Source organism: Triplophysa dalaica, chromosome 17 (genome assembly GCF_015846415.1).
Source record: "Triplophysa dalaica isolate WHDGS20190420 chromosome 17, ASM1584641v1, whole genome shotgun sequence".
Classification (NCBI taxonomy): Eukaryota; Metazoa; Chordata; class Actinopteri; order Cypriniformes; family Nemacheilidae; genus Triplophysa; species Triplophysa dalaica.
Genome location: NC_079558.1, coordinates 11,928,398 through 11,954,543, shown reverse-complemented (window position 1 = coordinate 11,954,543; position 26,146 = coordinate 11,928,398). Strand labels below are relative to the sequence as shown.

The 26,146-nt window shown below is 36.5% G+C and overlaps 4 protein-coding genes across 18 annotated transcripts in view; 2 read left to right on the top strand and 2 right to left on the bottom strand.

Annotated features, from left to right (window-relative positions):
- Positions 1-8,858, bottom strand: part of LOC130439371 (growth arrest-specific protein 7-like) — a 41,212-nt gene extending 32,354 nt beyond the window's left edge. Inside the window, exon 1 of one of the 2 annotated variants that reach the window (XM_056771974.1) lies at positions 8,159-8,858. In XM_056771974.1, the coding sequence (XP_056627952.1) occupies positions 8,159-8,335 (177 nt within the window). In that variant the 5' untranslated portion in view covers positions 8,336-8,858. The remainder of the gene's footprint in view (positions 1-8,158) is intronic. The other variant, XM_056771975.1, reaches the window with a different exon arrangement.
- Positions 8,859-10,503: 1,645 nt separating this feature from the next.
- Positions 10,504-12,809, top strand: adprm (ADP-ribose/CDP-alcohol diphosphatase, manganese-dependent). The gene is made up of 4 exons (XM_056771530.1): positions 10,504-10,537; positions 10,644-11,239; positions 11,353-11,475; positions 11,577-12,809. The coding sequence occupies exons 2-4, from the start codon at positions 10,678-10,680 to the stop codon at positions 11,873-11,875; spliced, it is 984 nt and encodes a 327-aa protein (XP_056627508.1). The 5' UTR covers positions 10,504-10,537; positions 10,644-10,677; the 3' UTR covers positions 11,876-12,809.
- A 608-nt stretch (positions 12,810-13,417) lies between these two features.
- map2k4b (mitogen-activated protein kinase kinase 4b) lies at positions 13,418-20,741 on the top strand. Of its 2 annotated transcripts, XM_056771773.1 has the most exons (13): positions 13,419-13,806; positions 14,767-14,802; positions 14,924-14,956; positions 15,533-15,635; positions 15,769-15,943; positions 17,009-17,128; positions 17,254-17,373; positions 17,481-17,532; positions 17,634-17,761; positions 17,868-17,945; positions 18,058-18,206; positions 18,383-18,428; positions 18,882-20,741. In XM_056771773.1, the coding sequence occupies exons 1-13, from the start codon at positions 13,680-13,682 to the stop codon at positions 18,993-18,995; spliced, it is 1,281 nt and encodes a 426-aa protein (XP_056627751.1). In that variant the 5' UTR covers positions 13,419-13,679; the 3' UTR covers positions 18,996-20,741. The 2 variants fall into 2 exon arrangements, with proteins under 2 accessions (XP_056627752.1, XP_056627751.1); XM_056771774.1 differs by lacking the exon at positions 14,924-14,956 and having other exon boundaries at positions 13,418-13,806.
- A 1,269-nt stretch (positions 20,742-22,010) lies between these two features.
- The window catches only part of myocd (myocardin), a 123,330-nt gene continuing 119,194 nt past the window's right edge, over positions 22,011-26,146 (bottom strand). For 11 of the 13 annotated variants that reach the window (XM_056771759.1, XM_056771762.1, XM_056771768.1 and 8 more), the window contains one exon: positions 22,011-25,992. In XM_056771759.1, the coding sequence (XP_056627737.1) occupies positions 25,451-25,992 (542 nt within the window). In that variant the 3' untranslated portion in view covers positions 22,011-25,450. The remainder of the gene's footprint in view (positions 25,993-26,146) is intronic. The other 2 variants (XM_056771764.1, XM_056771771.1) reach the window with 1 other exon arrangement.

Sequence of the window (26,146 nt, the reverse complement as noted above, 5' to 3'; positions counted from 1 at the left end):
ATTGTTTATAATAATACAGAACATTGCTCTATTGGATTTTCGTTATACAATCAAGCCATTTCAAAATGTAGTTTTGGGATGTTTATGTTTTCCCAATGTGAATGTAGGAGCTTGGTCCTGGGAGATCAAATAATAAGTTTAAACATAACAGAACATGGATTGTGAATACCCTTTTAACTACATATTCTTAAAAAACTTCACAAAATATGACAATGCAAACATTTTGACACTCAGCTCACATGTTAGCCTTGAAGAACATCCTATTTATGCAAATTGTTCCCTTTATTGAGACTCCAAGGGGGAGTCGAAATAGGAAATGGAACACTGAAGTTACTGAGGTCAAAGTGGTAACAATCTCACTTTCCACTGGAGTTGTTTCCTGGTGATAAAAAGACCTGTTGGTGAAACATTAACATTCCAAACAAAAATCAGTTAATCAGATAAAATGTTGACAGTTTCACACACAGGAGAAAATCTGTTATTGTTCACTCCTAGCTGTCGGTAAATGTTGTCATTTAGTGTTGAAATCTACAGAATGGATCTAAATGTGGTAAATGGAGCTGAGATTAATACTGGCAGTTGAAAGCTTCATTGAACAAGATTATTGAACAAAAAAAATGTGCGGCCTTGTTTATGGGATGTGTCTGCATTAGATTACATTATGTGTTTGCTCCCGGTAAAACAAAGGGAAGATGTAAATGCTTTTATTCATTTCCTTAGGCTATATTGAGCTAATCTGCTTGCCGCACTGCCATTAGCTATACATCAGTCAATATGCCATGTCATAATAACCCTAATAGCCAATATCAAAATAAACTGCTCTTAAAGGAGCTATGTGGAGATTTTAGGGGCATCTAGTGGTAAGCTTGTGAATTGTAACTAATGGCTCCCTCCACCCTTTCTTTTGAATCACTATACGGTGGCCAACACGGAACAAATATGACATCATATTTAGCATCTAAGCCGAACGAGATAACGTATTTACAAAATGCGCTCTGTAGAGCAATTTGTCTTTTCAATACTACTGTAGAAACACTCTCTGTGTGTGAAGATAGAAACAGCTCATTCCAAAGTATTAAAAACATAATGCTTCATTATGTAAGGCATTTATACACCTCTGAACACATAGTTATGTATATTATATTGAATTTCTGTCAATAGATCCTCCAAAAAACTACACACTGGACCTTTAAAAAAACAAATGCACTAAATGAATTACCCAAAAGGCCTACTGTACATACAAACAAGAGCACAGCTTGATCATATTTCTCCAAATCGAACCCCTTAATTAAAAGTATCTGACAGATTTGAAGGGGTTCGTTGTGTCAGTTTGTCCAGGCATATGAGGATTAAATAATGCATAGATCCAGATGGTTCACCTTATAAATCCGACTGCCTCAGAGTGCCTATTCGCAAAAGTCCAAATATGTTTCTGGCTGCCTGCATATGTTTACAACAGACTGTCGGGCCTCCAAGACCCATATATTATGATCATTAAGATAATCATAATATTCATTATATACAAATATAGTGCCATCCGTGGGGAACTTTGTTGTGCTAGGGAATGTTATAATTAGTTATATTTAGTTTAATTTGAGAAAATTATATCAGAGGAATAGCAATTAAGACAGAAACTGAATATCAGATCTCAAACTTCCAGTTAAGTTTATCCAGAGGTCAACATGGTTGTTTTTCTATCTATATCTGAATATACACAAATCCCACACTCAAAATAAATATTTTTGTTTAAACTTCTTGGCTCATTCACAGACTCTGGCATCCTGCTTGGAAATCAGGATTGAACTGTCACACCCTGAAGGAAGGAACACTTTGAAATTTCATCTTGCAGATCGGCCCCATCATGCACTTAAATGTCCACTACACCTTGACCACATGACCTTCCAGCCCTCAATTCTACTTTTGTTGGATATATTTTTTTTTTTTTCAAATTTTGACCCAGGTATCTTTATAGCAATCACCAGTTCTGTGTTTTGTTTGATGCGGTAAGTAATTCTATATAATTAATATAGCTACATTCTGTGTAACACAATAATTTAAAAGAGGCCATATGAGTATTTTTAGCATCTATAAAGGTCACATTTACAACAGCAAGGCTGAACACTAACATCCTTCATTTAAAATGCTCTTAAGAACAGAAATGACATGCATATTAAAAATGACAACATTGTCGAAAAAAAACACGTCACTGTGACTGACATAGTCCAGAATTGCATATGTGAGACCAAACTTCCAGCATTTCAAAAGATGATTGCAGAGAAGTCCTTAAGTAAAGAGAAACTCTTCCACATGCCTGTGTGACTCAATCTTTCCTCATGCTGACAACAGTGAACCATTCATGTGTAAAATCAGACCGTTCATCTTTTAACTCAACTGTGGATATGCATGTGTGACTGGCGAGACTTTTGGAGGAGACATTAAACATGAATAGTGAAAAAGAATCCTAAACATCAGATATATTTGCATATATTTAGCTTCACATTTAGGTCCAATGTCCATATCATAGATATATGTTTGGGAAGTCCTAAAGCTTAATATGGTGGCTTCAGAAAAGGAGATCAAAAGACACAAATGCTTTTTATTGTTTGTTCATAGCCAGATCAGTTTGAAATCAGCTTCATTTCCTTTTTTTATTTACTTTGAGAATTCATTCAATAAATTCTTTCTAAATTCTTTTGCAATTAATTCTATTCATTCTAAAAATGTATTTGTAAATACTAAAATTAACATTACCTAAGATGAATAAATGCAGTAGAAATATTGTTCATTGTTAGTTTGTGTTACCTAATGTACTGTTAACAAACACAACCTTATTTTACAGTTTTAACAGAATAACTTTAAAGATAAAATTAGTTTTTTGGGCAAATGTTTTATCGTTCATCATCTTAAAATATTCCTGATGATGTTCTCTTTATCATTATAGTTGTGGGGCAGATTCTGCTTTTCTCTTAAATTTCTTTACAGTGTTTTTATGTGTATCATTCTTAATGTGAACGGGTCTTTATTCTGAAGCTAGGGCGACAGCACAATCATTCGGTGTTTTAAGCCAGCGTTTATTTTTCTTTTTATTCACCTTAGTTTCAGCCCATCAGGGGCATTCAAAGGTAAGTGTCTGTTTCCTATTATTCACTTATCTATTAAATAACTTTCACCCTTATTAACAACCGTTCTGACAGGGTTGCTTTTGTTTCCATGTTTCCATGTCAAAACCATAAAATCTAGCCTTGACAATGTCCCTTATCTACCTGCGACATGTATTGTTTGAGTGTTATGTTAAACTTATCTAGAGCAAAAATATGCTTGGTAAGAAATCACATAAGGAATGAACTAAAAACGGAATTTCAGTCTGTCACAGCACAGTGAAATAGCGGATTCTTGCGATCCGCCGTAAGGCTGTGTGAAAAACGACACATTGTGCCGAGTGAAACTTCTCACGCTTGCCTGCGAACTAATTTCCACGAGACCCATGACTCAAGTTTAAAGCAATCGGGGAAAGTTAAAATTGACCAGGCCCTAGCAGACGAATTCGGTCTGAAAAGTCTAGTGCATGATTGAAGGCTTCATTTGCAGGGCTTTGTTTTGCTTTCTCCAGATGTAAAACTTGGAGCCTCATAGCTAGAAACGAAGTGTCTAACTCCCAATGATTGTGATGCAAACAATAGTTATCACTGTGTGCTTAGCTGAGACGTGCACTGATAATAAGGCCAGTTTTGTACAGCTACCCTCTGCATTTCACCTTCAGCTGAACTGCTTTGAGTCTAGCTTTGATTTCTGTTAACAATACATTTCAGAATCAGAATGAACTTTAGTACCAGTTGCGTTCATGCGCACAAAGGAATTGTTTTGGTGGAAGAAGTGTATAGAAATATTTGGTTACAGAACAAAAATTGAAAACTCAAGTATAATTAAAATATAAATTCATAAGCATATAAATTACAATGAATTTAATACATTTACATTTATTCAGGTGCTTTTATCCAAAGCGACTTAGATTGCATTATACTTTACATTTGTTTCTGATTATGTGCAATCCCTGTGATCAATCCCATGACCTTGGCGTTGCTAGCGCCATGCCCTAACCACTGAGCTACTACAGGCAAGCAAAATTTGCTTTATGTTAAACAAACAGCTTGTGTCAGACTTGCTCACTGGCCTGGGAGGCTGCTGACATTACTTCTTGGGTTATATATCTCATTATTACATGGCTCATTTGAATGCCTGATTCTGATTGGCAAGTCGCGACATTCAAGGGTTGTTATTTTCAAATAACAACCGCTAAAAACTAATAACACACTGTAAATCGGATGCTGCAAATCATTTTGAGAGGGGCAGTTTAATATAACACAAAAATGTATTATAAATATGTATTTAAATAACATATATGACATTAGATGTAATGAAATGTGTATACAAGTTTTAAGGTAAAAAAATGCTGTATTTTCCACATACCGTAAATGTTTGTATCTCCTCTTTACTCCGCCAATAAATCCCATTATAAACACAACATTTGTTGCCTCTAGTTGGAACATTATTACTGATTATTAGGACTTATGTTGTCTTTTTTCACATTGTGTTTGTATCTGCATTTGCAGATCATAAACACACGACAAACTCAACCAAAGTTAGTCCGTAGTCTTTTACAATGACAATATACTTACAGGCTGCGAATCTGAAGCGCCTGTCATGCGAAGTTGTAATGGTTGGAATGGCCCCACTTTATAAACAAAGCTTTAACAAAGTTTACATTTGGGCGGTCTTCGTCAAGTCATACCACGAAATGACTTACATTCGTGGGGGTGTGGTTACACGAAGCGTTTCAGGCAGGTCTGGTTGAGCAATCGCTTTTAGATAGAATGCATCTTTTGTTTCAACACTTTAATTTTTGCAATTTTACGTGTCTAATACATGCCTGGGCAACTTATAACACACCAAAGACAGAAAAAAAACGCCATATGACCCTTTTAATGTTAGGCTGCGCAGATTGTTTGGCATATCGAATTACTTAAATATTATATGCTTATAGATTTGCGCAGCGCCACATTAAGTTGAACGCATCTATTCCATCTAGGTTGTTCCAAACCTGTATACATTTATTTGTTCTGCTAAACAAAAAGGAAAATATTTGGAAGAATGTCAGTAACCAAACAGATCTCACACTCCATTTACTGCCATAGTAGGAAAAATAAATACTATGGGAGTCAATTGGGGATGAGATTTGTTTGGCTACTGACATTCTTCCAAATATTTTCCTACAAGTTTAGCAGAACAAATAAATGAATACAGGTTTGGGACAATCTGGGGGTGAGCAAATTTAATTCCATACATTGTGTCTTTTATTTATCTATTCATTTTTTATCTATAGCTCTGTATTACAGTAACCAGTGTCTAACTGTATGTAAAGCTGCTTTGAAACAATGCAAAATTGTAAAAAATAGCTAGGCTTAGTAGGTTATATAAAAATTATTATATTTAACATGTAAAAATACAACAAAAAAAAAAAAACGTGTTTTTACACATCGCAGTTATACTGTATAATGACAACTACAATCAAAAACTTTCCTGATTCTAAAAAAAATTTTTGGGTGAGTTAGAACACTTGAACTTACAATCATAAAACTCATCAAATAAACTCAAAACTCAAAACAAAAACTCAAAATAAAACTCAAAAACTCAAAACTCAAACAAAACTAACTTGAAAATTGTAAACATCTTGTGTGTATGGGACAACCCCATGCCTCTATGATTTCAGTCATTGATTTATTCTATACTTCCAACCGTCATTTTCAAACAGATGTCATGTACTCACTAAGCATTGTGAATCAAAGTGCAATGTCATATTTAATTTTCTTAGCAAACAGGCCATTTCCTGTGCTTCTGTCAGAATAAATATGGAAGGGCGATTCAGCTGTAAAAGCTTGACACACGGTCACAGATTTATTCAGTGATGTAACCTTCAGTCACAATATTCAATTACTGTTTTATTGTGGTTTAATGGGTAAAAAATAGTGCACAATCCATGACCCCTCACCTGGGTAAAGATAAGGTCTGATTGCCTCAAAAAAATTTGGGTCACATGATCAGATATTTCATATGTTTCACTTTCGGTGAGGGGGGGTTTGTCTGTAGCTAATGTGTTGATCCTCTGTGAAACTTGCTACTTTCATATGTGAAACCATAAAAAAGACTTGCTGTAACAGCTACATTCTTACCTGTATGTTGTGGGATTCAAGAAATTTATTTTGAACTAACTCAGGAATATTATAATATTTGATATGTCCATGAATATGTACATTGATGTAATAAGATGTTTATTTTAGGATGAATACACTTAGCTCGCTACATAGGAGAGGGGGTTCTAACACTAGGTGGCATGGCATCTCACGCACAGGAGCCATTGGCACATGCCATTAAGTTTAGTGTCACCTCTGGTGTCACATTCGGTTTCTAGGGGCATATGCCTATTCAAGGGCCCTGGCATGTGCCAATATTTATTGACACGTCCGGTTTCTAGTGGTTTTGGTGGACTATGGATAATTGCGAAAAGGACACATGTTGTGGCACCTACGGGAGTGACTGCAGCATAATTGTGAGAAAAAAAAATTTGTGGTTGTGATGCTTGGTGTATTAAGTGATCGACTAGGTTACGTGAAGCCCAATAAAAATATTGATGAATGGGACAACCGCTTACCCAAACCCTACCCTAACCCTGACGGTTGCTTGGTACTGCAGAGTACCAAGACCTTACTGCTTAAGGTCTTTGCACATACATTCTTAAATTTAGTATGCATTTTTTTGTATTTGGCTCTCGTTTGTTTGGTGTCTCGGAATTGTTAAAACACCTCTCAAAATGCTTGACGGTTGTGAAAAACGCAGAAAATCTAACCCGCTCCGAATATTTTTATGACAGACAAAAATATCGTAGGCAGTGTGTAAATGTTAGTGACATAACGTGATGTTGTATTTAGTTTTTAATGTGCGAAAATTTCTGACACAAATTTGTACTGGGTTCGATTTTCTAATTTTTTTCGCATCCTTAGCAGGCATTTCGAGAGGCGTTTTAACAATTCCGAGACACCAAATACGCCAAACGAGCGCCATACGAAAATTTCGGACTGTATCTACAAATATCTTACGCCCTAACATAGGACTGAAAACCGGACATGCCACTTAACTGATTGGCACATTCCATCCATCGCGAGACCGGACGGAGTGGCACATGCCACTGACAGACCGGCCATGCCACCGGACGACAATGGAATGTGCCGATGGCTTCCGCGCGTAAAGTGCCATGCCACTCTGTGTTAATACTGCTACTGCTACATAGCCCACTTTATACAATCGCACATTGCATGTGTCACCAAGCACTCTCAGAATGCAACTTAAGAAAGTGAGAAAATTGAGGTGTTACAGCACAAGGCAACAACCTGTTAACAACAGAGGTGTTTAATTCAGAATAGCAGGGCTCTGGAGTTTGGTTTCCAATAATTCATACTTATTGTAGTTGCATGTTAACAACGCTATATTAAAAAGAGGAAGGGGTGTTTAGGATGAAAAACACTTCCTCCATCAGTAATTATGCCCACTTTCCAATTCCTTTGTTTATATTTATGTATTTATTCTTTTCGCTAAGCAACCTACAGCATTTAAGTCATACATCTGTGCATTTCATGAGAATCGAACTCATAATCCTGGCATTGCCAACAGAGCTACAGGATCCATTTATTCAGCAATATGCAAATAAAGAACACCGATCCAGCCAGACTTGTGGAACGAGGAAGTCTCGTTTATGGGCAACACCATCACATCATCAAAGATAAGAGATTCCCATCCCCTTGAATGAAACAGCCCATCTGCCACATGAATAGAAACATTCAAAACCTGTTACAAACTTAAGATGTGAGTGAAAGTCTGCTGTTTTCTCCCGATCTTACTACCTAAATCCCAAGTGGTAAATCGATGCATGATGCACGCTTGCAGGTGTTGTTACAAAAACTTCAGCATCTGAATGGCATTTAGACTTTGTATAATTATGATATGTATACACGTATTCCAATCATTTATTGCTGTAGATCATAAACATCTCAACATTTTACTAGCCCTCCTACTGGATAAATCTCAGTACGTTAAACCGCAATCTTACCTCAACTTGAACGTATGTTGATGGAAACCATCCCCTGACGCCGTCTTTCTCACCTTCCCACCATCCACCGTCCAATGCTTGTGTTATTTTGATCAGTTCACCAGCCTCGAACTTCAACCCCTGCTCATGTTGCTCTCCGTTGAAAGCATACAAACTTCGACAGAAAGACCCAGACATCGTAAACTCCTCAGATGATAAATGCAAAACGTCTTACTCCAAACAAGGTCCTGATTAAATTTGACTTTCCCAAATAATGTTTAAAATGATTTAATCATAGCGTGTTAAAATGTGTATCCGAAGTCGTCCGTGACTGCGGACTGTAATCCGAATGGTTGAGTTTGATGTGCGACTAACCTGACGACTCATGGCAAGCGCATGGCACTAGAATGAGAGGCTTTTACAATGTGCTGTGTAAATGAACACACCCACTCTCATCATCTAGTGTAGAAATATCTACATACCCATGTCTTCCCCTTTCAAAGCAGAAATTCCCCATCATTGACTAATTTTCAAAGGTTTGATTTAAATTAAACCTATGAATAAAATCTCGACGGATGACTGAGTGTTAATTTAAGTGGAATCTAAAGTGACAACCAAATATCACTGTTTCCAGACTATCTAGGGGCTGTTACATCCGTTAAGGGGTGACACAAATGTTTTGAGATCAGCAGTTAACGCATATTTTGAAATCACACTTTAATGTAATTAAGTGAGTAAACGATATGACATGAATATAGAAATATTGCTGGTTCTGATCGCAATACCTCTATATTAATGTCATATCGTTTACTCATTAAATTACATTAAAAGTGTGATTTTTACATCTGTTGCTTATTTGATGTATTACGTTGTGTTTAGGTTTTTTTAAAGAAAGCGAGAAACGAAGTGAAAATATTTTGTTTAATTAAATCAATTGTTTAATTTAAAAAGGTTTCGCGTGAATATAATAATCCCTTTAAAATGTGTAAGTATTTAAAGAAAGGCTGGTCAGCTCAGCTGTAACAATTGTAAAAACAAATGCACTTGGCTTCGATACCGAATAAGTGCGTCCAAACAAGGGTCTGTAATTTGGTGTCAGTAAAACGTCATATGCTTGAATCGTGTCTCTCTCTAGTGGTCAGAAACATGCAGTGTTAGCTGATGATCCGAACATATTCAATTCCTTGTGCTTTCATTTAATGTTTTCTTATATATTTAAAAAACATATAATGTCCACCCGAACTTACGATGTCCCATCGCTACTCGTTTTCTCCGTTAACATACTTAAAACCACATAATTAAACTATTTGTTTTGGCACCCCTCGTGATGGTATACTCCATCAACTGTAAATGCAAGAAAAACGTTCTATTTCCGGACATGTGCGACTAACCTGACGACTCATGGCAAGCGCATGGAACTAGAATGAGAGGCTTTTACAATGTGCCGAGTAAATGAACACACCCACTCTCATCATCTAGTGTAGAAATATCGACATACCCATGTCTTCCCCTTTCAAAGCAGAAATTCCCCGTCATTGACTAATTTTCAAAGGTTTGATTTAAATTCAACCTATGAATAAAATCTCGACGGATGACTGAGTGTTAATTTAAGTGGAATCTAAAGTGACAACCAAATATCACTGTTTTCAGACTATTTGGGGCTGTTACATCCGTTAAGGGGTGACACAAATGTTTTGAGATCAGCAGTTAACGCATATTTTGAAATCACACTTTAATGTAATTAAGTGAGTAAACGATATGACATGAATATAGAAATATTGCTGGTTCTAATCGCAATACCTCTATATTAATGTCATATCGTTTACTCATTAAATTACATTAAAAGTGTGATTTTTACATCTGTTGCTTATTTGATGTATTACGTTGTGTTTAGTTTGTTTTCAAAGAAAGGGACAAACGAAGTGAAAATATTTTGTTTAATTAACTCAATTGTTTAATTTAAAAATGTTTCGCGTAAATATAATAATCCCTTTAAAATGTGTAAGAATTTAAAGAAAGGCTGGTCAGCTCAGCTGTAACAATTGTAAAAAACAAAAGCACCTGGCTTCAATACCGAATAAGTGCGCCCAAACAAGCGTCTGTAATTTGGTGTCATTTAAACGTCATATGCTTGAATAGGGTCTCTCTCTAGTGGTCAGAAACATGCAGTGTTATCTGATGATCCGAACATATTCAATTCCTTGTGCTTTCATTTAATGTTTTCTTATATATTTAAACAAACATATGATCCCCACCCGAATTTACGATGTCCCATCGCTACTCGTTTTCTCCGTTAACATACTTAAAACCACATAATTAAACTATTTTTGGCACCCCTCGTGATGGTACACTCCATCAACTGTAAATGCAAGAAAAACGTCTTTTTCCCTTACTACGCAGGTAACTAAACCATACTTTTAAGATTTGTCCAGATTGTCGACTAAACTCTGGCTGCATTTATACTACATGCTCGGAATGCCACGAAATGTGTTTGTTGTTTACACAGCGGTGCCACACATAGACCGAGCACGCGAACAGTAATGGAGAACTCTACGCGACCAGTCTTTACTTTCGGGGTAATCGCAGACATACAGTATGCAGACATAGACGACGGATTAAACTTTTTGAAAACAAGGAGACGTTATTATAGGAACAGTCTGAAACTACTGCGCTCAGCGATCCAGGGTTGGAAAGAGGAACGAGTCCAGCCCTGTTTTATTCTTCAGCTAGGAGACATTATCGATGGAAACAATAAAAAACACGAGGCTTCGGATCGAGCCCTAGAGACTGTCATACATGAATTTGAAAACAGTTTAGTTAAGGTACATAATGTATGGGGCAATCATGAATTTTACAACTTCAATAGAAACTCTCTTTTCGCCTCACTTATCAACAGCGGAGAGAAAGCCGAATCCGGAAGCGGCCTTATTGATGACGAGATATATGCGTATCACTTCAGCCCCGCCCCTAAGTTTCGATTTGTAGTTCTCGATGCGTATGACTTGAGCATCATAGGTAGAGATCCAACCAATGAAAAGTACAACCAGGCTATCAAAATACTGAAAGAACACAACAACAATGACGACCTCAACCATCCTCCAGGTATTATGAATAGTTTTTCCTCATAAAATAAAACATTTGTGTACTATATGTTTAACTGTTTTGAAATGGTTCATAATTTAAGAAATGTAATAGTGCACTCAATATGCTTAAAGGTTCTGGTTGGTTAAATCAAAGATTTGTGAAATTTAATGGAGCGTTTAGCCAAGAGCAGCTTCAGTGGTTTGATGAAGTATTAACCCTTGCTGACCAGAAACATGAGAGAGTGACTATTGTTAGTAAGTATAATCTACTTTTGTAAATTTTTTATAATATATTTAAGTTACGGATATGGTTTAACTTTAGTCCAGGTCTTATCAGGTTTCTGTCTACTTTACAGGCCATCTTCCCGTTCACCCATCCTCAACAGACCCAATTTGCCTTGCTTGGAACTACGATTCAATGCTCTCTATTATTCACTCTCATAAGAGTGTTGTTTGCTTTATAGCGGGACATGACCACGATGGAGGCTATCACAAAGATGAATCTGGGATTCACCACCTAACACTGGAAGGGGTGATTGAAACACATCCAGATAGTAATGCCTTTGGGACTGTTTATGTCTATGATGACCAGATGGTTCTGAAGGGCAATGGAAGGGTTGAGGACAGAGTTCTTATGTACCCAAACTCATTTTAAAGCTACATTTATTTGATTAGGGAATTCATTTATAATTTCATGCATTTCTGATATGCAAGAGAAACAATAGTTGATTTACCTTTTTTACTGTATGGCAGTACAGGTACAAACCCTAGTCATATTAAAACTTTTAGACTTTTTCAAGAGGAAAGGCAGCATCCTTATCCTTTTTATAAGTCTAAACCTACTTTCTAAAAATTGATCTGGTAAAATTGTTTATCTGTTTAAATGTATTGTATTTAGGGCATAACATCTCATTGTCACATAATAAAAATGGTGCCATTTAATAAAATAAACAAATGCCATTCTGCCTGATTATTTTGGGGTTAATTTGTTTATGTATTATATTTTTTATATTTTAATGTACTTACAGCATATATATTATTTATCTACGTTTTAAAACATGAATTTAATAAACAGGCTTAAATGTGTCTATCTATGTATACATTCAAAACATATTTTTGACCCTGGATCACAAAACCAGTCTTAAGAAGCACAGGAACATTTTTACATGTTCCTGTAACATGTAACTGTAAGACAAAAATACATTGTATGGGTCAAAATGATATTTTTTTCTTTTATGTCATAAATCATAAGGATCTTAAGTAAATATCATTTTCCATGGAGATATTTTGTAAATTTCCTACCAAAAATATATAAAAAACTTTATTTTTATATGGAGATGGTGGTCTAGTGGGTTAAACCACTGAACTGGTAAATCAAAAAGGTTGCTGGTTCGATCCCAGCAGCCACCACCAGTGTGTCCTTGAGCAAGACACTTTACTCCATGTTGCTCCAGGGGGATTGTCCCTGTAATAAGTGCACTGTAAGTCGCTTTGGATAAAAGCGTCTGCCAAATGACTAAATGTAATGTAATTTGTGTGAGTGGATTCCCTGCCACAGTACCCCTGATTAACAACTTCAAAGGCAATTTTTTCAATATTTTCATTATTTTGCACTCTCAGATTTCTGAGTTTATACGGTATCTCAGCCAGATATTGTCCTATTCTAACTCATACATCAATAGAAATCTTATTTATTCAGATTTTAGATTATGTAAGAATCTTACCCATAAGACATTTTTAAATGTATTGTTTTATTGTTCTATTAAAGTACATTGATAAACACACACACAAAAAAAATCAAATATGGATATTGATTTGTCAACTTAAAGTTATTTATTAACATGTTTATGTAACACAATTGTGTTTAAGCAACACGCCATTATTATAAAACAGGTAAGATGTTCAAAAAATGTATTCCATTTTAAAATAATTCCATTAGAAATGTTTTTTAAAATTAAACATGAGCTAGTAAAAATAAAAAATGTAAATACTACATCAGATGTTCAGCTTTATTTTATACAATGATAATTTTTCCTTTTTTAGACTTAACGTTATTTAAAGTCTACATTCTCAATTTTTTGATATGATTTTGATTTATCCACACATCCTTGAATGACTACACGACCCCCAATACTGACCCCCAAAGATTCCTCCCTCAAACTAGCATTTAATACCTTATGGGAGTTTTCGTGCACCTGGCAACCATACAGCTTTAGCTTTCAGAAGAGTGAGGCGCAGATCTTTTCTCTTCATCGAAGCTGATTGTCCCGTCCCGCCTATAGGATATTTTTTAACCCGCTCCCTTCTAAACTCAAGCGAATGGCGTGCGGAGTCCTTCACGGTTTACCTCACTAGTCGGTTGTCTTAAGTGTACACTGCTGAATCCTGTTTCCAGAGGGTAATTTTAGCTCACTGCATTGCAGCCGCTAGAGCTGCTGCTGGAATCAGACAGCTTTACAATGGCGACTCCCGGTCACAGCACCAAGTCGCCAACTTCATGCAATAGGAGTATTAGCGCTGCAGGATCCGTGTTACACCACCCGCAGATGCAGACGCAACACTTCATGACAGTCAGCAACATGCAGGGTAAGGGATTCAAATAACTTTACAGATGTGTTGCTTTTCGTGTCAAAGTGTCATTATCTATTGATGCATCGCTAACGCAGCCTGAAAGTAGTTAGGCCAGGCCTGGTCTCTCGCGTTTCCCGATGGGCAATGTTGTTTACAGTGTCTACTAAATCCTAACGCTAAGATAGTTTTCCCTAAAGAATGTGTTAATGTGTACAGCTGTTCTTTATAGTCAACATTTGCCTTTCCAGGGCCGCAAGCCTTTATAGCACGCATTGGCTGTCTCTCTCAAAACACAGCAAGCTTCTTACTTACCATGTCACGTTATTAAACATCATAGCATTCTGATGCTAATATGTTGCATGTACCTGTGACGTCTAGCGGGGTTACTAGGTTTGGAAGCACAACCGATTAACTTTTTTTTTACAAAGATACACAGTTATATGTGATAATTATACTAGTTAATCAAGTTATTAATCTCGGTTTTGCCATATGGGACTATTTGTAGTAAAACCACATTCCACACATACATTTATTTGCATCTATACACGAGTTTTATATTATAAAACTGAAATTAAATATGCATTATTTAGCTGAGAGACATCATATTTTGTTGGGTTTCTGTGAATTAAAATGCACAAACAAGAAGCAATAATACCAAGCAAATGGAGAACAAAAAAATTGTTCATTTAAATTTTCATGTGACCATTTCTTAGGGAAGTGGGCTGTTATGGATGTGACAGTTCTGAAATAGCAAATAACTGATTATGGAAAATATGGAAAATGGAGTCGATAGAATGGGTTTAATATCAGTTGTTTATGTGATCTGGTGTAGGAACGCCCTCAGGTAGCCCATTTTGTCAGTTGAGTTGAACATAATATGTCTGTCTCTGTTAATAGGTGATGTATACATTTAAGAAATTGTCTTATTATTGTCTCATTTTTAAACAAATGATTTGTTCCCCCATTTCCATTCAGATTCTAATACATGCTGTAGGTGTCAAAATGAAACGGGTATGTACTGGTATATTTTTATTGTAGTTCTGTGTTGTTTGTTTCATCGTTATTTACATTTTTCATTATCTGCATTCTTATTTATTTTCTTTCATCCCCTCACTTTTTCCAAATTTTTCAGGATTTCAAATAAATCTCTCTGGAGTAACTCAAAGTAAGCCCAGTTTTCTGTTCCAAAGTAATCTCTTTCCACACTTCTGTGTTTTATTCTGTGTCGTTCGATCACCGGATGATAGGATATGATTTCTGTCATAACGCTTCCTAATAATGTTTGATTTCCAATGACCGAATTAAACAAAAGTTATAATTTTACATTTTACTTAAACACGTAAAATAAAATATTTTTTCTGCATCTGTATTTAATCATTTCATACCTCTTCTTAACAAGTTAATGATTTTAAGGTATCATTCATGTTCACGATAACAGCTTTGAGCGTTGTTGAAATCTGTGGGCAATGATTCAACAAGCACCACAAATAAATGTTTTAATATAAATAAATGTATAAATTTAAGTCAAAAGCACTATTTTTTTGCAATTCAAGATTCAATGTTAATAATACATTTTATATAATAACAGCTAATAATAAATATTTATGCATCCAGGTTAATTATATTTCATTGATTTAGAATCATCTCAACTTTTTTTCATCTTTTTCCCCTTTTTGTGTTAATCTTCTCATATCTTTTTGATTTATTAGATGTTTCTAAATAAGGATGGTCTGCTTTACAGGTAAACGCAAAGCACTGAAGTTAAACTTTGCCAATCCACCAGTCAAACCAACTGCAAGGCTTCCCGTCACAACAGCTAATCCTCCATTCCAGAACCCTCACATGTAAATTGTTTACAGTAAACACTTATGCCCAGATTCAACATTTATACAACAAATTTATATACAAATGTTGGATAGGTCTCTTATTGTTTTGTTAATATGTGCATTCTGAATATTTTTTAAAATTGACTTTCAGAGAGAGGATGCGGACACACAGTATCGAGTCGTCAGGAAAGCTGAAGATTTCTCCAGAGCAACATTGTGACTTCACGGCTGAGGATCTGAAGGATCTGGGGGAAATCGGGAGGGGAGCCTACGGCTCTGTCAACAATATGGTGCATAAACCCAGCGGACAAATCATGGCCGTCAAGGTAATACATTTTTTTTATGTTGTTCATTTAAAAAGTATTAAAACAGTAGCAAACAGCAATTTTAGTGGTTACATTTTTTTGAGAAAGGAGGAAGAACGTGGCCACCGCTTTTATATAGATAGGTATAGTGTTAAAATTGTTGTGTATAGTCTTTAGAGGCTCAAACTTTCTCAATTTAATGTTTGCAAAGCTAGGCAGATAATTTTGTTAAAGCGTTCCTGGCTGCATTAGATGAAACTTGATAATTTAGATGAAAATTTGTAAATGTCTTAAGGTTGTCCTGTTATCAAATTTGACTTCAGGATATACATGGTACTAGGTTGAGAACATTTTTAAAACATATTCTGAAGAACTTAGTGTAATTGACATATTTTGATCCCTTATTCACCAACATGTCATTACAAAACTGTATGAAGAAGATAGAACACAAAATAAGACCGTTGAGAATTAAACAACATTAGTCCCTATTAACTTCCATAATGTATGGACACGTTACAGCAGAGATGTTTCTTAAAATATCTTCTTTTGTCTTCCACAGAAGATAGTGTCATAAAACAGGTGTTGAACAACATGAGGGTGAATAAATTATGAGATAACTTTTATTTTAGGATGAACTATACTTTAAGGAGGGATTTTTTTTCAAGCCCAAGTGATTTCGAAGATGAAAGCAAAAAATGTCATTGTGCTTTATAATAGCGCCACCTAGAGTTTTAGTGCTTCGATCCTTTATTATTTTCTAGTTATAAATAGGTCAGGCTTACCTACTATATTTACATATATGTATTATATATATTATATATTTATTCATTTGACAGACGCTTTTATCTAATGCGACTTACCAGTAGGAGAGCATATAAACATTTTGTCAACTCGCTAAACAGTACATGCAGTACTACAGACTTGCAACAGTGAGCCGTAGATTTGGAAGAGAAAAGGCTCTGAGGAGCTTCATAATCTTTTGGCAGGGATATCTGTTTGATCTTGAAAGAATTCTTCCACATTTTAAAACTGTCAGAGGCTGAGCCATGATGTGTCTTTGCTAAAATGTTTTTATGTGCAATGCAGAGGATTCGCTCCACCGTTGATGAGAAAGAACAGAAACAACTTCTCATGGATTTAGATGTAGTGATGAGGAGTAGCGACTGCCCATATATTGTCCAGTTCTACGGCGCTTTGTTTCGAGAGGTGAGCTGATCATCTCCAACTGAACCTTTACACTTTGTTGTATGGTTTGGGTTGGTACAATGTAAAAATATTATATAAGGCTTAGATGGGATTTGTAATACGACTGTTTTTGTGTTTGTGTGCAGGGCGACTGTTGGATATGTATGGAGCTTATGTCTACCTCCCTTGACAAATTCTACAAATATGTATATTGTGCATTAGATGATGTCATTCCAGAGGAAATATTAGGCAAAATTACATTAGCAGTAAGTGACCTACTGTTATGCGTGTTATGATTCTATTCATAATATAATTACTTTCTAATATGCTAAATAAAATTTTAAATGATCTTATGCTGAAACTTTTTCTACAGACTGTGAAAGCACTTAATCACTTGAAAGAAAACTTGAAAATAATCCACAGAGGTGAGGGGAACATTCACAAAGTACTGAAGCCAAATGAAGATGGGTCATGTACGCTCAGTGTCAATTCATATCGTGAAATTATTCAATTTAATTTCTCACAGACATCAAACCCTCGAACATTCTTCTGGATAGAAATGGCAACATTAAGCTTTGTGATTTTGGTATCAGTGGACAGTTAGTCGACTCAATTGCCAAAACCAGAGATGCTGGATGTAGACCTTACATGGCTGTGAGTCACCATATTTTTACTTCTATAACCTATTGTGTAGATGTATTCTGTAGTCCAAAATGCTAGTTTTGTGCCGTTTATTAAACCATGTGTCTGTCATTTATAGCCTGAACGGATAGATCCCAGTGCGTCTAGACAAGGCTATGATGTCCGCTCAGATGTATGGAGTTTGGGAATCACGTTGGTATGTCAACAAACCTACTTTCTCGCATATGAAGAAAACACTTGCGTTCAAGATGGGTAAAATTAACAATGTCTTGTTCCAAATTAACTGCTGGGTGACTTTGTTTTTACAGTATGAACTTGCCACGGGACGTTTTCCCTACCCCAAATGGAACAGTGTGTTTGATCAGCTGACACAGGTGGTGAAGGGAGACCCTCCACAGCTCAGCAACTCCGAGGAGAGGCAGTTTTCACCCAAATTCACCCAGTTTGTCAATCTATGGTGAGTTAAGTGTGAACACATGTGGCTAAGGTATATCTTTGTGTTTGTTTTGAAGTGTTTGCCTGAACAGTTTAACGGTGTGAAACAAGCATGATTCATGTTACACATTTGAATGTGATGTGTGAAGTGTTACCATGTGTCTTTGTTTGATGATGTGACTTTTTGGGCCCTTTCAGCCTTACAAAAGATGAGTCGAAAAGACCAAAGTACAGAGAACTGCTGGTAAATGCTTCAGACTTTTAAAGTCATTTATTTTATATGACCATATTTATTTGTCATGTTATGATAATAGCATGAAATTGAAATAATATAAGACTTAAAGGGATGGTTCACCAAAATATATATATTTTTTGTCATCATTTTTGTCACATTCTTGTCATTTTAAACGAGTATGACCAAAGAACAGTGGCACCCATTAATTTAATTGTACGGACACAAAACAATTGTATTTCCTGGGTACCGCCATTATTCGGTTACCAACATTCTTTAAAATATCTTGTTTTGTGTTCTGCAGAATAAAGAAGGTCATACAGATTTAAATTGACAAGAGAGTGAACTATCTCTTTAATAGCTGTAACTTAAAATAATGAAATTATTTTGTGGTATGGTGCTAATAATTAAATAGGAAGACAAAATTTGACATACATTTTTTTTCTGTTTTGTTCTGTTCCGCAGAAACATCCATTTATCCTGATGTATGAAGAGCGAGTTGTGGACGTTGCCAGTTATGTTTGTAAAAACTTAGATCAAATGCCCACCTCCCCTGGCTCTCCCATGTATGTTGACTGATGGTGACCGGTCTGTTGAACAGAATACGGATCGGCTACCATTTGGTGTACATACAGCACCTCACTTAATGGAAGTTTTACTGAATTACAAATCCTACTTTGAAATGTTGATCTCTGTGATGAGGGTTTTATTTCAAAGCACTGATGCTCTAATTCATTTATTGCACCAAAATGTGGTTGAGGTGGGTGTATACAGTTGCTTTACTGTACAGTTGCCAGAATACTGCTTTGTTACTTTGCAAGTGGTTTTGCTCCGTTTGGCCTCAATATATAGGTAATTTATTTTGTATTTCAGTGCTTCGAAATAAAAATATTAAGGACAAAAACTGAATGTTTTTTTTTCATTCAGTAAAATGAAAGAATTGGTTAATGGTCTATTTTTTTCTGCTAGGCATCAATCATATACAAAGAATCAAGTGATTGTGTGAAAAGAGAATTGCTTTCCAGTCCCTAATGTTTTGTGCAATAAGAAACGGCTTCAATTTAAACCATGGTGTGTAAACCAATGCTATAGCTAGCTTCAGCAAAACAGCCTTTGGCATTTCATTGTCTTGTGTTGTGTGTCTATGTGTGTGTGTGTGATCATTTTGATTTTAAACTTAACCTGAATTTGACCATTTCAAGAAAAAGACTATCAGATCCGGCTCTGTCTGTTCGCTACTTAAACACATATGTTCACCAAAATGGTATTGCTCTGAAACACAAAAGGAAAAATGGAAAAAAAAAGGTTTTGCTTAATACGTGTACAGAAAATCAGAAAAACCACACTCAAATGCATTTGACACAATTGTCATACTTTTTATTTAATGAGGTATTGTACTACATAAACGAAATGTTAAGTAGCTCTACTCTCTAAATATGAAATATGAGGTCTTGATCCAAATTGTTTTTATGATATCAAAGAGAAATGTGTCTTGTGTACAGAATGCATATGCAGGGCACTTCTCATCCACTCTAAATGTGTATTTATAGAGACTTTTTTTTTCCCTGACAACATGGTCAAACTGTAGAACGGAGGTTTCTCCATTGTTTCACAGATTTCTCAGAAAGCTTGACCTTTGAGCATGTTATGGTTGGATATGGCATGCGTGGATGGATTGTGCCTGGAGCTCAGACCCTAACCCTCAAATTGTAATTCACTGATAGATCAATTATTTTAAGAGATGTGCAGCGGTTATCAAATAATTTTGTGGAAAAATGGTTTGATTGTACACTTATGGCCCTAGATAGTGTTGTTGTTGAGAGAGTTTTTTAAGTGTCAGAAAAACTTAAATATAGTTCACATGTTACTCATCAATTGCCAACAGCCTATGTAGTGAGCGTCTAATGATTGACCTTGAAGAATGAATAATGTGCCAATCGCAAATCACCAGAATGTTTAGTAAAGGGGTAAAATATTTTTAAGGACGATGTGTATAATATTGTATCAAGAGTCAAAAATGTGTACAGAAAAATCACTGTGAAAATATTTTAAGTGTACGGTGAGAACAGTAATCTGTAAAAATTGTAACAAGGAAACATGCAGGGATTAATGTTGTAGGTGTTTAGGTTTGGATATATTAAGCTTTTCCTGCTTTGGGCTTTTGTCTTATACATGTCACATATTTAATGAGAACACATGAAACCGACTTCTCGTTATAATATGATCAAAGTATTTGCCTGCAGGTCATGAACTTTGTCATTTTGCTCTGTTAGGTCTGAACACACAGATGGTCTATATGCTAGAATAAAACCAATTACTCAGCCATTGCCTGTGTACTTTATATTTATATACCAAAAACTCATGCAAGAATGTATAACCCTAGAAAAACTGTAACAAGTGTGACAATTGCTGCTGTAGTAGTTTGCCAATTCAATAGTATTCAACTAGATCTTATCTGCACTCCCTACTGCTCCACTCATCACTCTCAGATCAGCCCCACCGACACTCTTTGCTCCACACTAACTTCCTGCTTAGACAGTTTATGCCCTCTTACATCTAGGCCAGCCTGTGCATCTCCTTCTGTCCACTGGTTATCTGATGTTCTCGGTGAGCCTCGCACCACGCTCAATTCTGCTGAATGAAAGTGGCACAAATCTAAAGATCTTACTGACCTCTGTCTCTATCAGTCTCTTCTTTCTCTGCTGATGTCTCCTCTGCGAAAACTCTACTCAACTCACCAGACTCTGGTACTCTCTAAAACCTTCTTTGCCTGCATGCCCCCTCACCTCCATCGGAAAAAGCAGCTGATGATTTTGCATCTTTCTTCATAAAGAAAACGACCACCATCAGCAGTCAGTTCTCTGCACCGCCCAAAACCCATGCTCGCTCCCCTCTCTCTCCTCTGTCTGAAGCTAATGTTCTAAAGGTCATTTCATCTTGCCACCCGATAACCTGCCCGCTAGATCCCGTCCCTATCCATCTCCTCCAAGCCATCTCTCCAGTGGTTGTTCCTGCTTGACCCACATTGTCATCTCTGCTCTCACCACTGGTACATTTCCCACAGTCTTCAAAGAGGCCTGTATTACCTAGCTACTGAAGAAACCCACTATTAATCCTTCACTGTTAGATAACTACAGAACGGTATATCTCCTCTCCATCATTGCCAAAACTGTTGAGCATGTTGTATTTAACCAACTCTCCTTCCTCACGCAGAACAACCTCCTGGACAATAACCAGTCTGGTTTAAGAGCTGTCATTCCACCGAGACTGCACTGCTCTCAATCATTGAAGCCCTGAGACTGGCAAGAGCAGCCTCTAACTCATCTGTACTCATCCTACTGGATCTTTCTGCTGCCTTTGACACCGTTAACCACCACATCCTTCTGTTGACACTCAAGGCCATGGGCGGCTCTGGAATGGTGCTACAATGGTTCAAGTCTTACCTCTCTAGTAGGTAATTTAGATTATCCTGGAGAGGTGAGGTCTTCTGAGTCCCAACATCTCAATACAGGGGTGCCTCAGGGCATAGTGCTTGGACCGTTGCTCTTTTCCGTATACATGATATCCCTAGGATCTGTCATTTGGAAACATGTCTTTTCCTATCACTGCTATGCGGATGATACACAACTCCACCTGCCATTTCAGCCTGACAATCCGACTGTTTCTACATCCCGAGCCGACATTTCGCTCTTGATGAAGGACCATCACCTGCATCTGAACCTTACAAAAACAGAACTGCTTGTAATCTCGGCCGACCCAAAAATTCATCACAACCTCTCCATTCAACAAGGCTCATCAACCATCACACCTTCTAGAATGGCCAGAAACATGGGAGTGGGAATCGATGATCAGCTACACTTCACGGATCATGTTAGCACCAGCCAGACGTGTAGATTTATCCTCAACAACATTAGGAAAATTTCCTGTCCATCATTCCACGCAAGTCCTAGTCCAAGCTCTTGTTCTGTCCAGGCTGGACTATTGTGATGCGCTACTGGCTGGAATTCCAGCTTGCACAACTAAACCTCTGCAGATTATCCAGAATGCAGCGGCAAGAGTGGTCTTCAATGAACCAAAGAGAGCACACGTCACTTCTCCCTTCATTACATTGGCTCCCTTTAGTTGCTCGCGTCAAATTCAAGACTCTGCTGCTGGGATACAAGACCACCCACATATCTTCACTCGCTTATACAGACATATGTACCCTCCAGATCACCACGCTCTGCAAATGAACAACGTCTTGTTGTGCCATCCCAAAAAGATCCCATCTCACGTACCTTTTCTGGATATGTCCCACATTTGTGGAATGACCTTCCTGCTGCTACAAGATCAGCAGATTCTGTATCCATCTTTAAGAATCGGCTGAAAAAACCCTCCTGTCAGCACATGAACGATAAGTTCTGACTTCTATTTCTTTTCTGCTTTTTCTATCATTAAAAAGAAAACTCAGCTTTGTATACTGTGGTTGGCTATTTTACCTTGTTTACTGCGATTATGCTTTTGGTTGTCCTTATTATGTTCCAATTGCTTCCATTGTTTACCATGTTTCATTAGAACACCTGGTACTGTAATTGGGGATGCATGTTTTTGTGTTTTTTTGACCAAAGTTGACAAGACTGATGGAGTCAAGGTTGGTTTTATGTTGTTTATTGAACTCTTGTAACTAATATAGCGGCGTAGACAAGTAATGGGACAGTTTACATTGTAAAGTTGTTTAGTGGCCAAGCAACACAAAAGCTTTCTGTTGATTGTATATAGTTCTCCCCAAGAGAAATTAAGGAACAGGACAAAAACCCAATTTTTTGACCCAACAAAACACAATTTCACGGCAATGCGTATTAATTTTACGAGGTGGATAAGTTGTATGAAATCATACAATGTCATTCGCACGTTTAAGATTTGCATTCGCACCATTGACGTTAAGTTAAGTCTAATAATCATACATTTTTATTATACGCTTATACGAATTATCGTAAACTAGTTACAAGTTCCCGTGAGAAAACATCTGAAAAACCAATAATACTGTAATTTTGTATCAACACTGTTGATATTCTGTATCAGGATCAGCAGACCTGTTGTGGAATGATATTTCACATCTTAAAAAATGAAATTGGAAAGTAAGTAAAGCTCAACTGATTTTTTTTCTTAATGAATTGATACTGCAATGCACTACAAAACGTTTTCACTATTTAGGACCAAGATTATAAACCTAAAATCTTCAATTTTGCATTGTTCTTTATTTAATAGTACACATGCTGGTCATTAATACTTTAAAAAAGTACTGCGTTTAACACTGAGTCATAGTGAGCATAATATAGCATTCCTTCATGGTCTATAATGCCCTTTAATGCTTAATCATTGGGTAATTATAACCCAAATTGTTTTGTGTCAAAGCCTCGTTAAAAGTCAGATTCATGTCATATTTAGGATATACTGAAGGCACTATAGCATCCATCCCACTCATCCCTGGGACAAACAGTATGTTCTGTACAACTCAGAAGCTGAAGGCTGAGTGAAATGTTAGAGACTAAGAAAAAAATTCACAGTTTTTCTGGTCAGCTAATGTTATTTATAAAGAAACTCAGCTTTTTGCTAATCAATAACCATTTTAAAAATAAGGTCCCAAATTTACCACATTTGATGAAATCCTATTTCACAGTTAAAGTTAAAATAGCCCATATATTACTTTTTTTCCACAAGTGCTGGTAAAATCTAGATCACCCATCATTATTGCTTCTCTTTTGAGACTTGATTGACATTGGCAGGAGAGAACAGTTCTGTCAGGCACTTTACATTCATTATTTCACACTTTGATTTAAGAAAAAAACGCATGAATCGGATAATTTCTGTTTTGGTTTCAGAGTTGCCACTGTAGCAAAAGCAAAGGATTATCAGTGCATGTATGCTATAATACATAAATCAAAGTTTGGGAATTGTGTAACATCATTAATATCAATTGTTAACAATTTTCAAACTGGTGAACCATTTGCAAGTTTACTCATGAATTTAGTTTTTTTGTTTTATGTAAAGGAATGTCTCATAAATATGTTTTTATAAATATGCCAATTTAAAGAAATAAATGAAATAAATACATCAGAAGAGTACAATCTCAAGGGCAAAAAATATATCAAACCTGTTAAAAAAAATAAAAAAGTGTCTAAATAACATTAATGACTTTAGGTATTTTAGAATGGAAAACACTGGAATAAGTAGTGATCGAATAATCAATCTTTGCCCTAATGAGTGTTCAACTCTTATTTTACAGAATACAAAATTTGATTCAATTACAGTTATTTCTCCAGTGATTATGAAGACCCAATGTAGTTTAAGAATCAAATGGTCTATTCTATTCTTTTCTGAATATGAATAATATACTCTCACATTAACTCAAGAGTAACACAAAAACCAAAAGCTTCGGGTCTCTAAATAAATTAAACAATTAGAGATAACAGAAAAATAAATGCTTATAAAAATATATGCAGAAGCAAAAGTGTGACATTTAGGACTAAGCCCTATACTACTCAAGGTGCAAAGTGTGAAGTATTATTTACAAAGCACAATAGAGTACGTGATATACTAGATTGATGTTCGTGAACATCTGTTTCCCACACCACAAATGTGCATATAAAATAAAACGTCAAATTGGTTTCTTTGTTGTCCGTACAATGGAATATTTACAAATGATTTCACAAAATGCTTTTGAATTTGGTATGGACATCCCTGCTTGAATCCAATTTGCTTTGTAGGATCTTTCTTTTTTCCAGTAATAAAAACATTCTTCCCAGAATCCATTCAAAACGATTTTCAAGTTTTGATGGACTGTGATAAAACAATATTAAAACACACATGCTTACTTTCAGCCAAACTTATAAAGAGTCCTAAAGCTAGAAAGATGAATAAAATCTCATCTCATCTGCAGCATGTTGAGATCTTTTTTTGACATGGTTTTGACATGATGTTTTCGAAGTGCTTAGTGATGCTTTGGCATTGAAACATTTGCTGGTTATCTTGCTGTCGGAAGAGTGTGCTCCAGCTCACCAGTGTTCTAAGTGCAGATCCATTGCAGAGTTCAAATTGATATCTGTCACGTCAAGGAATTCCGTGTTGAAGATGCTCGGGCCGGGAGGAGGGATGCTGTTATTAAACGCTGTAGCCGAGCTGGGTGGAGTCAGGTCCAACCATTCCATCGTTTCCCACGGTGACTCTGTAAAAAGCCCTTGGTTCTCTGCAGCAACCGGCAAGACTTTGGTTGCCATTGTGGTTAAAGGTGTGTCCATCATATCACGGTTGATAAGCAACTTCTCATCGTGTTGCGGGACTGTGAAGCTTTCTCCCGCCTCCTCCAACTGTCCCTCTTCACCACCCATCTTTAGAAGCACCGCGTCTCCTTGCCGACTCAGCAGCACCTCCAAGTGGCCGTCCCCGTGACCTCCCGTGTGTTCGTAGGGAATCAAGGTGTGGCTGAAGTGTCTGTGGAACTTCGGTATGGAAGTTGCGCCGCCGGTCGGTGAAACTGTAAGGTGAGGCACAACTTTGGTTACAGGTGACCTCTCGTCTTTGGCGTTAGCTGGCATTTCTTTGGAGAAAAGGGGAGCACATCACAGTACAAACAGTGAGCAGGCTGTCGAGGCGCCTCACAAAAGTTTACTGTTACCTGATTACAGTTTTCCATTAAAATGACACTTGAATAAATGTGCAGACACTAAACGCTTTCACAATCGGTATGCTCA

Coding starts and splice junctions, on each gene's coding strand:
- map2k4b (XM_056771773.1), top strand. CDS start 13,680: ATGGCGACTCCCGGTCACAGCACCAAGTCGCCAACTTCATGCAATAGG. Junction 14,957..15,532: donor TCTCTCTGGAGTAACTCAAA/GTAAGCCCAGTT, acceptor TCTGCTTTACAG/GTAAACGCAAAGCACTGAAG. Junction 17,946..18,057: donor GGAGTTTGGGAATCACGTTG/GTATGTCAACAA, acceptor TTGTTTTTACAG/TATGAACTTGCCACGGGACG.
- adprm (XM_056771530.1), top strand. CDS start 10,678: ATGGAGAACTCTACGCGACCAGTCTTTACTTTCGGGGTAATCGCAGAC. Junction 11,240..11,352: donor CGACCTCAACCATCCTCCAG/GTATTATGAATA, acceptor ATATGCTTAAAG/GTTCTGGTTGGTTAAATCAA. Junction 11,476..11,576: donor TGAGAGAGTGACTATTGTTA/GTAAGTATAATC, acceptor TCTACTTTACAG/GCCATCTTCCCGTTCACCCA.